Source organism: Gadus macrocephalus, chromosome 23 (genome assembly GCF_031168955.1).
Source record: "Gadus macrocephalus chromosome 23, ASM3116895v1".
Taxonomy (NCBI): Eukaryota; Metazoa; Chordata; class Actinopteri; order Gadiformes; family Gadidae; genus Gadus; species Gadus macrocephalus.
Window position 1 is genome coordinate 10,684,685 of NC_082404.1, and position 13,635 is coordinate 10,698,319.

The 13,635-nt window shown below is 50.5% G+C and overlaps 1 protein-coding gene across 1 annotated transcript in view; it reads left to right on the forward strand.

Moving 5' to 3' along the window:
* Positions 1–13,635, forward strand: part of nrp1a (neuropilin 1a) — a 53,277-nt gene that overhangs the window by 35,054 nt on the left and 4,588 nt on the right. Inside the window, 6 exon segments of the mRNA XM_060045767.1 lie at positions 1,474–1,629; positions 4,067–4,211; positions 8,494–8,825; positions 11,548–11,599; positions 11,602–11,619; positions 11,622–11,690. Of these exon segments, the coding sequence (XP_059901750.1) occupies positions 1,474–1,629; positions 4,067–4,211; positions 8,494–8,825; positions 11,548–11,599; positions 11,602–11,619; positions 11,622–11,690 (772 nt within the window).

The window sequence follows — 13,635 nt, forward strand, 5'->3', positions numbered from 1 at the left end:
TGCTGCAAGCACATCGGCAGTATGTCCTTTGCCCCCTTGGCACAGTCATGGTAAAACTGTTGAAGACCCTGGTAGACATCCCAGGACCATCCACATCAAAGACCCCCCCCCCTCCCCCCTCAACCTCCATCCTTTCCCATCCCTCCCGCTTTCCTCACCATCGCCTCAGCTTCCTGCCCCGCCAATCCGCACGCAACACCATTACTCCTCGTTAGCGTCAGCCCGGCCTGTCACAGTCACAGCTAGCTCTCATTAGAAAAAGAGAGAGAGAAAAAAATGCAGTATAAGTCGTCGCAGTAGTAGTAGTAGTAGTTTTAGTGTGAAGCTTGAGGCAATGGGTGTATCCTAATGGAACAATCCCCCTGCCCTGCTCTTAGCACTGCCGTTAACCCCCCCCCCCCCCACCCCCATCTCATCCTCCTCCTCCTAAGTCTGCTACAGATGACAAGAAGATATGGAGAGGTTAAGTAGGCATGGCAAAGGTCAGGAGGAAACATTTGTCAGGGTTTTTTCTCGCATAAACGAGATTTGTGTGTGTGTGCGTGTGTGTGTGTGAGAGAGAATAAGTGTATATTTGGGTTTCCTCAGAAGATACTGGTGTAGTACTCGTGTAGGGAGCGAGGTCTTGGACGGGCTCAGACAGGTCACTGGGAAACGCCACCGAGGAAGAACAATGGAACAAGACCTTGAAAACAGACAGGCAGGGGATAACAGCACTGTTTATTTCTAAAATAAGACGAACTAACCGAAAATACACACAAAGCGTGTAAAAGTTGTATATAATAGTATATTATTTCTGTTTCACCGTCCACCATTTGATTCTTCATGCGACAATGTAGGAAATGTTCGAAATGAAACGGAAATATAATCCAAGCCGGACCCATCCCCAGCATCACCACCACCACCACCATCCCCCCACCACCTCCACCACCCTAATGCACTACAGTTCATGATTACTTTATAAAGCCCCTTGAATATTTTAAGTGCACAATATTTGAAATTCAATCTGCATTGGTCTTTCCTCTTCGACGATTTTTGATAATGCGATTGTGCACTCACTGGTCTATTCAACATTCACTTTTATCCAATAAGCTCATGTCTTCCATCGCAGGAAATTAACTTGTCATCCAGTGTCTCTTCTATTAATGTGAATATCATTTTATTCCACTCTGTTTATTAAATCCCCGACGTTGGATGATGAGGCTATAGCCAGGGGTGACGAAGATGGCGCCGTTTTAATTTGAACTCTTCCGCTTGTTATTGCATTATTAATAGTGATCCTTTTCACCTTATCCTTTGGAGCAAATTATTAATATGCTTCGACGTGAAAGCATATTACATTTCACCTCTTAGTCCTTTTAGAGTTCATCAAAGTTGTTTTCGTGAGAAAGAAAGTGTCCTCCTACCTGGAAACCTAGCGTTAGCCTAAGTGTTCTCCGGGACTCATCTCGATCCTCTGGTTGGCCCCTCTAGGTGGACCTGGGGTTCCTGAGGTTTGTGTCGGCCATCGGCACGCAGGGCGCCATCTCCCAGGAGACCAAGAAGACGTATTACGTCAAGTCCTACAAGGTAGACGTCAGCTCCAACGGAGAGGACTGGATCACGCTGAAGGAGGGCTCCAAGCAGAAGGTAAGAGCTCAGAAGGTTTCGCTCTCCTCTTGTGTCTTTCTATCTCACTCTCTCTCGCTCGCTCTGCTTCTGCCGATGTTGTTGATGTGCGCTCTGTAATCGCAACAGATCTTGGTCGGCAAAGTGTCAACGTTCATTTCCAGGCATTGATTTAGAAATAAGATTTAGAGCATCTGTTGTAGGAAATGCAATTTATAGATATAGAATTTGCAAAAAACCCTGTTGTAACTGATGTAAACATTTATTTTACCACACTCCCCGAAGATTAAAAATAGCTGCCCAGATGATTAAGCAGTGGTGACCCTACATCTAAAAAGTAAATGGAAACATAGAATATAGAGGAAAAAGCACCAGAAAGACTTGGTTGAAGAAAACCACCCTGGCAAATGCACTGCATTTGGAACATCCCATCTCGGTAAAACGTCCAGCTGACTTGAGTTGTGGTCCCTCCCATGTTCCCTTTAGGTCCCATAAAAGTGGGGAATACCCCGCTCTACATGTACTTCAGCCTCTTCCTCCAAAACGTGCAATTAAGCACTTTGTTTGGTACGACAGTTGAGCCACAAACCCAGAGTGACAGGTTGACATTTACAGCAGCGACCTCAGTGCTAATGCTAGCCTTCATAGGGCTCTCGTGTGGAATGCGGCCACTGTTTGGTGTAAGACGCCCCCCCCCCCCTTTCAACTCGTCTTAACGCATAAAAAGAGAAAAGGTATAACTAAGGGCTCAGCAAACACAAGTAGATGGAATGATGGACGTAGGTGAGAAAGAAACCGAAAGAGCTTGTTCTTGTTTAACCAGCTGGGGGAGATGAGCCAACGAGAGTGGGTTGGGAGGGTGTGGAGGGGGAGGGGGGGGCGTCGGTTGAGGAGGTGGGGGGGAGAAGTTTGCGTCCAGAGCGTGACTGCTGTGCTTTGTCCAATTGTGCTACTTTGTAAAGGCTTCCCTACTCAGCCCTCGTGTCCGTCTCCATGGGTGTCCCGCTACCGCTCTGACACGAATACCCCTCTGACACGTCCGGACGACAGCGTGTGCGTGTCAATATCTCGAAGAAGTGCACGGAAACTATCATATTTATTTTATGGGCAATAATAAAAGGCAGCAACCTTATTCAGGCTGTTTTTCTCTGTATATCAATGTGCGCCTCTGCCTTTCCCTGCAACAGCCCTACGGACTGCGTCACCAGCCCCCAGTCTGAAGGCACACAGCCCGCCAGCCCTTAAAGCAGAGCCCTGAAGCACTGTGCCGTTCTGGTCGCTACTCTAAAGTGCTTTATTTTAGTAGAGGAGAGGGGACCCATTTGCCAAACTGCTGATCGTACAGTTTGCCATTGCATTGCACTGCGAGAGAGAGGGGGAAAAAAAGGAATTTAACAGTTGAGAGTTAGCGAGTGCAGTGGAGGGAGAGGACATTTAAAAGGAGTGGATGACTCTGTTGTGGGTCCCTCGGTGGCTCTGCTGACAGGTAGGGCCCGGGGACCATGCAGAACTTTGCATGTTAGCGTGTACTTCACTTTGATTATATATATGCAGAGTAGTGCTTAACCCATCGGTTCCCTTACCTGCTCACGTAGGTCCTTCACGGAGGTGTAAAGCTGTGTACCCTCGTGGTTCGGTCACAGATCTTGCTACTTCTTGTGCTGAGTACAACGTGTTGCGCTACTGTACAGCAGAACTGGGACGTCATACATGTTCTGGAAAGTTGCCAGCTCTGTCCAAGTGCCCCTCGGTATTTCCTGGGGTTTGAGGTCTTTGTCTGTGATCCGTATCGGACGTATGCTTCGGACATCTGGGCTGTTAACCACCCAGAATGGAAGTGCCGGGTCAGTAGGTTGAAAAGTCACCAGTGTTTTTCAATTATGCTGAACAACCTCTGATGGATTGTAAGGGAAAAGCTTCCCTAGGGGGGCTGCCTTGGCCTGGCTTGGCCTAGCCCGGCCGGGGCCTGTCCTCTCGTGCAGCGCTGGTTAAACCCTCCAGGTAGAATTCCTTGACCTCACAAACAAAGACGGCGCAGTAAAGAGCGTGATAAAATAAACAAAAAGACACACTTGTGCCAATCTGCTCTCCTCATGAAACGCCTCAAATTTCACGACTCCCCCTCCCTGTCTAACCCCCCACCCCCCTCGCCCCCCCCCGTCCCCCCCGTCCCCCGTCCCCCGTCCTCACCTTCCCCCCCCCCCCCGTCCTCACCTTCCGTCTGTTTATACTGCGACGTGGGGTGTGATGCGACTGTGATATTTTACAGGAAACTGCAAAAAAATACAGTTTCTCCCCTAACGAATGTAGCACGTATCATGTATTCGCACCCGGCAGCGTTTTTCTGCTTGCTTTGAAAGCCGAGTAAGTCACAAACCTGATCACAAAGGCCCACGCTTACTCGTCTCGACTGAAAAACTAAATAATTTGCATTTTTTGTTTCTGTCGACGACGTCAGGTTTTCCAAGGCAACACCAACCCGAAGGAGGTTGCCAGGGCGATGCTGCCAAAGCCCACGCTGACTCGCTACCTGCGTATACGCCCTGTTGCCTGGGAGACGGGAATCGCACTGCGCTTCGAGGTGTACGGCTGTAAGATATCAGGTGAGTGCTGGTCCAGGGCCATCTTTTCAGCTTGATGTGTTGGCTCAAACAACATTTGTTTTAATGTTGTGTACCTTCAAAGACATCCGTTTTTCATGCTTATTTTCATTGGATCTGATTTCCATAAAAAAACTGAAAAGGCTTTTGTGTATTCCTAAAAAGACAATGTTAAGGATGTGTGACGTCAATCTCTGGACTGAACAATCACTACTTTCACCTTCCACTGGAGAACAAATCCATGCGGCACTCCTGAGTCTAAATAGATTTTTCGCGACAAGAGGCAACAGAACACATGGAAAATGTTGTCTTTATTCCAGGAAACACTTTCATTTCCCAAAATCGTCTCGGCCGAGATTTTTATAAGAAAACGCTCTTTTGTTTCACTGTGGTTTAGTGTCACTCTGTTATTATGTTTTATTTTCCCATCATGCCCCAATGACACAGGCTGCTCCATATAAACACAGGAGGAAAACTCCTGCATTATGGAGGAGTGGCACATGAAGGGACATTACGTATTTATGTTACCTGATGTTTTAATGTACATCATTCAATATAAATGGGCCCTGACAGCTGGTGGCCACCACATGCAGACAGGGTTTGCTAGCACCTTCCGTGCATGTGTGTGTGTGTGTGTGTGTGTGTGTGTGTGTGTGTGTGTGTGTGTGTGTGTGTGTGTGTGTGTGTGTGTGTGTGTGTGTGTGTGTGTGTGCATGCTTCTGTGTGTGTCTGTCTGTGTGTGTCTGCGCGCTTCTGTGTAAGGTGTGTTGATGTGTCCGTATGTGTGTGTGTGATGTGTGCCTGCCTGCATGTGTGTGCCTGTGTGTGTGTGTGTGTGTGTGTGTGTGTGTTTGTGTGTGTGTGTGTGCCTGCTTGCGTGTGTCTGTGTGTGTTATTGTTTTTTCTCCAAAAAGAGTGCACTGCTCTTTGCTCTCTACTCTCTTTTTATCTCCATGATCTTCCCACTCCTTGTCCCTTAAGCCCAACCCACCAAGCCCCCCATGTGCCCCCCCCCCCCCTCACACAGCTCTGATTACAGCACAGTTCATAGTGTCTGCTGCCTCTTCTGTCAAAACACATTATTTTAATGAGTAGATGTGTGTGTGTGTGTGTGTGTGTTTGACAAGCTTTGCCTGTCTGTGTGTGCAAAGCTCACTTTCATCTATGCATGTCACATATGGTTCCTTTCTTTTTGGCTTACCATGCATGTGTACTGTGTGTTTATTAGTGCTGTTTTGCCGTGGTACTTGTTTGTGTATGTGTGCGTGTGTGTGTGTGTGTGTGTGCGTGTGCGTGCGTGCGTGCGCCTAGTCATACATGTGTACATTCATGTAGCTGAATAAAGCAGCTCACTGATGAGGAGGGGAGGAAGGGGCCGGAGGGGGGGAGGGGTTCAAGCCGCCCCGATGAACTCAAACACAACACAAATCACAAGGAGCCCTATAACCACAGGCCCCCCGCCCACTCCCCGCTATGGCGTCATCGCCCCTGGTGTCTCCCGCCCAACGTGAGACCCCACCCAACGTCCACCACCAGAGAGAGAGAGAGAGAGAGAGAGATGGTTCTGTAACCTCTATTTTGCTCATCTTCTCTCCATTTCTCCTCCTCCTCCTCCTCTTGAAGCACTTTAGGGTTGTGTTTCATGAGGTTGTGACCAACAACTCACCACTCCTAGCGCCCCTTTCTTCGGCTTTAAGCGAAAAACTTTGACCCGGAGCAGATGAGGATGCTGATGTTGAAGGAAGGCACTGATAAGTGAAATGATTTGTCGTCTTAAAACCAAAGGGCTTGGCGTGTTCTCTGAGCCTTCAAAGGGGAGGGAGGAGCCTGACCTCGGAAGGCTGCAAGATGCATTTCATTAGTCAGCGCTGTCAGAGGCACGCGTGTCACCCCGGCCACGCACTGAATAACAAGCTAATGAATAACTCCGGCTCCCATCCTCTCTGTAAATATTCCCCAGCGTGTGATTGTGCGTGTGCATCGCAAATGATTGTGCCACCGCTTAACGTCCACGCCCTCCCTCAACCCTTTAGATGTGTCTCCCGATCGCAGAGACCCACGATGAAAATGTCAACGAAAATACACACACAGCTGGTTATCCCGCCGCTGGGTGTGTCTTAGCGTCCCGTCCCTAACCCCTCTCCCTCTCTCCGATCACAGACCAAGTCCATTAACAGCTACACGACCTGGAGGTTAGCAGGGGAGGGGGAGGAGAGGGGAAAGCGTTTCAACAACGGCACAGCTCCCAACCAGTCTGAACCCGGATCTCACTCGCACACCCGCACACACACACAGACACACGCGCACACACACACACACACACACACACTAGTTCAAATCGGCGTACTTCAAAGCAGTTCAGCAGTGCATCTCGCTGCTGTTCCTGCCAGGGGCGAGCTAAACCCCCCCCTGATCATCAAACACACACTCTCTCTCAGGATTTTGGCCACAGACGGAGAGAGAGAGAGAGACTTCTGGGAGACAACCCTCTCTGGTAGCGCCAAGTCGAGGGGCACCCTTCTCTCTCTGCCAGCGTGGGTCCGTGGGGGCTGGAGGGGCTCAGCCCATGAGCTGGTTCGCTTTTTTGTCAAGATAAGGAGAAACGAGGGGATCACATGTGAAAGAGGCCTTGTTCTCCAAGGGTCTCTCTCTCTCTCTCTCTCTCTCTCTCTCTCTCTCTCTCTCTCTCTCTTTCTCTTTCTCCCTCTCTCTGTCTATCTCTCTCTGTCTCTCTCTTTCTCTTTCTCTCTCTCTCTCTCTCTCTCTCTCTCTCTCTCTCTCTCTCTCTCTCTCTCTCTCTCTCTCTCTCTCTCTGTCTGTCTGTCTGTCTGTCTGTCTGTCTGTCTGTCTGTCTGTCTGTCTGTCTGTCTGTCTGTCTGTCTGTCTGTCTGTCTGTCTGTCTCATTCGTTCTCTTGCTCACTACTCCCTCGCTGGCTCGCTCCCCTCCTTCCCCAGATGTCGCTGCGAGCCATAGCGTTCTGCAGCTGTAGAAGCGCACACTTTGCGCGTCCGTCAAGACTCAGAGGCATCATACAATGCGCCGTCTCGTGCACCCCACCTTGGGAGAGACGGGCGGCTATACACTGGTGCTCTGGGGGACGTAAGTGGGATTAAGAAGCAGGACGCGAGGAGACATGATGTCATCCAGTCTGCGCTCTGGCCCCAGGCGGTGATTCTGCCAGACTGTGGTTTGAGCTGATGATGTGTAATCACAGGTAGAGGTTATCTGCCTGCTGGTAAATAAACATGTATTGTGTGTCCACACAGAAATATGATGTGTTTTGTTATTACACACTGGGAAAACAGAATAAGCTGTAGAGATATGGGGTTGTATTAATCCTGGGTGCAACCGTGGCTACAGCTAAACAAGTAGTGTGTAGTTGTGTGTAGTGCATGTGTGCGTTTGTGTGTCCCAGGTTGGACATGTCATTCCCTTTTGTCGCTGCATTCACAACATATTCTAAAAGCTTATATGTGTGTGTGTGTGTGTGTGTGTGTGTGTGTGTGTGTGTGTGTGTGTGTGTGTGTGTGGGGAGGGGGACGTGTATGTGTGTGTATGTGTGTGTGCGCGTGTGTGTGTGTGTGTGTGTGTATGTGTGTGCGTGTGTGTGTGTGCGTGTGTGTGTGTGTGTTTGCAAGCTCAACAAGGTCTGGCATAACGGACATTGCACAAAAAATCCCTCTAAATGCAGGCATGCCAAGCAGGAGGAGGCTTTTAATTGGCTGCCTAGAGACAAGCGCTTCAGGCGCTGGAATTAGTAGGCAAGGCTTCCTACGGGGGGCGGGGGGAAAGGTATCACAGGAACATCACAGGAGAGGGTTGAGGGGAGCCCAGCTCTCTTTGACTTTCAATGCCTCGCCTCTTCCTCCTGTTTGCTCCCACTGGAACGGGAACACAAAGCACGGCCACTGGGCTCTTCCCACAGCCTCAGATTTCAGGCCTTACCGTGTCGATGGAAGTCCGTGTGATATGTTGTATTTTTCAGCAAAAGCTCAGCGAAAACAGCAGGTGGTCTGGCATATGTCAGGGTTGCTGGTTCCCTGAGGGGTATCCATGGTTAAGGGCTTTGAGGGGTTTTAGACAATAGGCCATACGTAAAGCTAACTCTCTCTCTCTCTCTCTCTCTCTCTCTCTCTCTCTCTCTCTCTCTCTCTCTCTCTCTCTCTCTCTCTCTCTCTCTCTCTCTCTCTCTCCCCCTCGCTCGCTCGGTCTCTCTCTCTTGCTTCCCCCCACCCCTCTCTCTCTCTCTCTCTTTCACTCACTCGCTCCCTTCCATCTCTCAGAGTACCCGTGTTCGGGCATGCTTGGCATGGTGTCCGGCCTGATCAACGACGCCCAGATCACGGCCTCGTCGCATACAGACCGCAGCTGGTCTCCGGAGAACTCGCGGCTGCTGACCAGCCGGTCGGGCTGGACGCTGCTGCCCCAGCCCCAGCCCTTCGCCAACGAGTGGCTGCAGGTGGACCTGGGCCAGGAGAAGCTGCTGCGAGGCCTGGTCATCCAGGGGGGGAAGCACCGCGACAACAAGGTGTTCATGAAGAAGTTCCGCCTAGCCCACAGCAACAACGGCTCCCACTTCAGCATGCTGATGGACGACAGCGGCAGCAGGCCCAAGGTGAGGAAATCAATAGAATCTATAGAATCAGTAGGATAGTAATGACAACAGTAGAGCACTTCTCACGAAAGGATCTCAAAGACGAATTACATCGTGATTCACGAAACAAAGAGGGCCCCAAAGACAGGAATAAAAAGAAAAAGGAAAAAATATCAAATGCAATAAAAAAACATGAAAGAATGGATGATGGCTCTGTTTACTCAATATGAAAGCCAAAGGTAAAAAAACATTTCAGTGGGAATTATAGATGCCCATTTGATGGCATATGCATATTTTATGTAAATGCCAAAAGTATCGGTGGTGCGCTCCCAGAGCTGTTGTGGTGGTGTTGTTTGCTTGTGTTGTGTTTCATATCGCTGGGAGGCAAAAGGTTTTCATGAAGCAAAAGAGGTGGGTGTGAGATTGGAGGTTTTAGCGATTTGAATAAAGCGAAACAGCGGGGACGGGCGAAAGCTATTGTTGCCAGCGGCGTCCCGGGAAGCGATCTTAATACGCGCTCCTGGGGGATACATCAGGCGCGCGGAGCGAGACAGGTTTTTCGGGAATCCGCCGCATTAAGTCAACTTTCCCTCAGAGTCGGAGCGCAGAGCGCAGGCAAAGCCATTCAGCAGTCGTTCCGAGTCAATTTCAGCAGTACTTTAAATCACATTAGGATAAGCATCTTGAGATTCTGTCGCCGACTCTGTCTGCCTCTCGCTCTTACTCGCTCCCTCTCTCTCGCTCACCCTCTCTCTCCGTCTCTCTCTCTCTCTCTCTCATACTCTCTCTTTCTCTCTCATCCTCTTTCTCGGTTCTATTTCTCTCTCGTTCTCTCTGCCCTCTCTCTCCCTCTCTCTCTCACCCTCTCTCTCTCACCTCTCTCCTCCCTCTCTTTCCCTCCCTCTCTTTATATCTACTTTGTATTCAGCCAAGCTTGTACCGCTCAGTGCTTTTAGCGTATGCTGCAATGTCTTCAAGGGGAGTAGCAGATGAGAGGAGGGGAGAGGAGGGGAGAGGAGAGGAGAGGAGAGGAGAGACGAGAAGGGTAGAGTGAAGAGGAGAGATGATGACAGAATAGGCAAGGAGAGGATCGCAGGGGGGAGGAGATCAAAGGTGAGCAGGAGAAGATAGGTGAGGAGAAGCGAGGAGAGGAGAGTCGGCAGTAGGGAGGGAGGGAGGAGAGAGAATATGCGACTCTGAGAAACGACCTCGGACGTGTCCGTCGCCCTCCTTCGTTTCGCCTTTGGGTCTGTCAGCCGTGTTCGCCCACATACGGTCACACACCACTGCTCACCAGATAGACACTCCCACTACGCACACACACACACACACACGCACACGCACACGCACACGCACACACACACTTGCCATGCAACAGTGGGCCAAAGAAACACAAGGAGAGAAGGACGGTTCCATCGGACCGGGCACAACCACACCTCCATGACATGCATCCACAGGCAGTCCCCAGGACAAGTGTCCCTGGCAGGGTATAAATCTGATCCAGCCAGGCTGATGGCTGATTTATGACGCCGCTCCCAGGATCTATATCCTTTCACTCCGTCCTACTTAGCCCTTTTTTTCCTTTTTTGTTTCTATTCTTTTTTGTTCTTGTTCGAGGACTATGCCTCCCCCTTGCGCCTCCTCCCTCACCCCCACCACCCTCTCCTTCCAATCACCACTTGCATCGAAGCCACAACAGGCTCGCTCCTGGGATAACACCCATTAATCCACCCCACTATCAATCCTCCATCTCTTGCTTGCTCTCTTTTCCCCCTTCTCTCGCTGTCTCTCTTTCTGTCTCTCCCTCTCTCTCTCTCTCTCTCTCTCTCTCTCTCTCTCTCTCTCTCTCTCTCTCTCTCTCTCTCCTCTGCCTTTTCCTTTCCCTTCCTCTCTTATCCCTGCCTTTCAATAAAGGGCTAATTTGAAGGAGCCTAACTTGAGGCAAATGTCACACTGTCTTCTTTACTTCTAGGTACTATAATGCCCCCCATGCCCCAACATACCACCCACCCTCCTGACCCATAAACAACCTCAGCCCCCATTATACCCAGCATCGCACACGCGCACACACACACACACACACACACACACACACACACACACAGACACACACACACACACACACACACACACACACACGGTGCTTTAGACGTCTACAGACCAGGTTATATTGCCTCCCAAATGGCTGCCCATCCCTCCTGCCTCACCATGGTAGACGGCTGCTCCTGGTCTCTGGTCGCCTCCGGGCTCCGGTGCTCCACTGCTGAGCCTCATTCTTTCCACCAAAATGACATCCTCAGCAATACGTGCTTTATGCTGTAGCCTTAATCCCTCTCTCTCTATCTCTCTCTCGCTCTATCTCTCTCACTCTCTCTCTCAAACGAGTAGCTCCACTCTCGCTGTCTCTTTGTCTCTTTCTCTGTCTCTGTGTCTCTCTCTCTCTGCCTCTCTCTCTTTCTGTCTCTCCCTCTCCCTCTCTCTCTCTCTCTCTCTCTCTCTCTCTCTCTCTCTCTCTCTCTCTCTCTCTCTAACCCTAACCCTAACCCTAACCCAACCCTCTCTCTCTCTCTCTCTCTCTCTCTCTGCCTCTGTCTCTCTCTCTCTCTCTCTCTGCTCTGTCTCTGTCTCTGTCTCTGTCTCTGTCTCTCTCTGTCTCTGTCTCTGTGTCTCTCTCTCTGTGTATCTCTCTCTCTCTCTCTGGGACACATTAACTCACCCTCCCTCCTCCCTCCCGCTCCCCCAGATCTTCGAGGGGAACATGAACTACGACACCCCAGAGCTGCGGACCCTGGAGCCCTGCTGACGCGCTACATCCGGTGTACCCGGAGAGGGCCGCCCCCGCTGGCATGGGCCTCCGCCTCGAGATCCTGGGCTGTGAGATCGAAGGTACGCCCGGGCCTTCTGAGCCAGCCGTGTTATGAGACTCTGCGAACGCACAACACACAACACGCACACGCCTAATCAAGCGTTAAATGTGCCCCACCCCCACACTTTTACCAAAGTGCAAATTCTTAAACGATCAACAAATTTTATCGGCTCGAAGATGACGCAGCCATCTTTTGGCTTCTTCTTCAGCCCACAATGTCTCTATTTCATCCTCGATCAGAGGGATAGTCGTCCCATGCGCCACATCAAAGCTGCCCCCGCCGTTACACCATGTGCTGTTGTCTTCACACTGATCAAATGATTGCAATCAAAGCCCGCTTAGCTCGTTGCTGTCGGATTGACCTCTCATATCAGAACCCGTGTCAACTCTGGCGGATGCTGAACTCTCACGAAAGAGAGCCTTGTCGAATCCCTATCTCACCCCGTGTGTTTCATGCTATTGCCTCAGAAAATGTCCTCAAATACATCCCGAAATTAGTTCACCCCCCCCTCTCTCTCTCACTCTCTTTCTTTCATCTCTCTTTCGGTTTTCCGATCTCTCTTTCTCTCCCCATCTCCAGCCTCCTTCTCTGTCTGTCTGTCTGTCTGTCTGTCTGTCTGTCTGTCTGTCTGTCTGTCTGTCTGTCTGTCTGTCTGTCTGTCTCTCTCTCTCTCTCTCTCTCTCTCTCCCACACTCCTCTCTCTCTCTCCCACACTCCTCTCTCTCTCTCCCACACTCCTCTCTCCTCTCTCCCACACTCCTCTCTCTCTCTCTCTCTCTCTCTCTCTCCCTCTCTCTCTCTCCCACACTCCTCTCTCTCTCTCTCTCTCTCTCTCTCTCCCTCTTCTCTCTCCCACACTCCTCTCTCTCTCTCTCTCTCTCTCTCTCTCTCTCTCTCCCCTCTCTCTCTCTCCCACACTCCTCTCTCTCTCTCTCTCTCTCTGTGTGTCTTCAATACCTCTCCCTGGTGCTCCGCACGGCTCAGCCAATATACGTCTCCAAGTTCAGGGAGTGTGGAAGAAGCACAGCTCGCATGGAGACTAAGATCCTGTGCGGGAGCTGGAGCTACCAGTACCAGCAGCACTAAGTGGATTTACATATTGGATTTCAAGGGGAGGCAGAGGGCCCGTCCCGCTGTAAGCCGTTGACTCCCAAAGGGAGCTTTTGTCCCGTGAAAATGTTTGTTTATATAGTTGCCAAACACAGAGGCGCACACACCACACACACACACACACACACACACACACACACACACACACACACACACACACACACACACACACACACACACACACACACACACACACACATATACACACACACACACTCACAAAAAGGCAGCGCGGTCACTTCCACATAGGTGAAAAGCATACCTGTGTGTGTGTGTGTGTGTGTGTGTGTGTGTGTGTGTGTGTGTGTGTGTGTGTGTGTGTGTGTGTGTGTGTTGTGTGAGGGCCGCTCGTGTGGAGGATAATCGTCATCTCTTTGTGCTGCAGCCCTGACGTGGGCTTGACCCCCGAGATTGACCTCCTCCGCCCCCAATCTGGCGGGGCCTGATCTGCCTCGTATGTCATCCAGGACAGGGGGACACACCAACTTACCAACACCAAAAAAAAAACACACCGCAACACACTCTCACACACTCTCACACACACACACACACACACACACACACACACACACACACACACACACACACACACACACACACACACACACACACACACACACACACACACACCACACACACACACACACTCTTTCATTTGACAGATTTCTGTGTTTCTCAGTCTTTCCCTCGCCTCCTCTTTTTTTTCTTCTCGTCTTTCCCTTTCTCAGCCACAGGAAGCCCAGTCATTATTTTGTTATGTTGAAAGCAGACACACACACCATACACACACACACATACACAAAACCATGTGCACACCAGGACACACACACAAACCACACGGCCGGCTGTGTGGC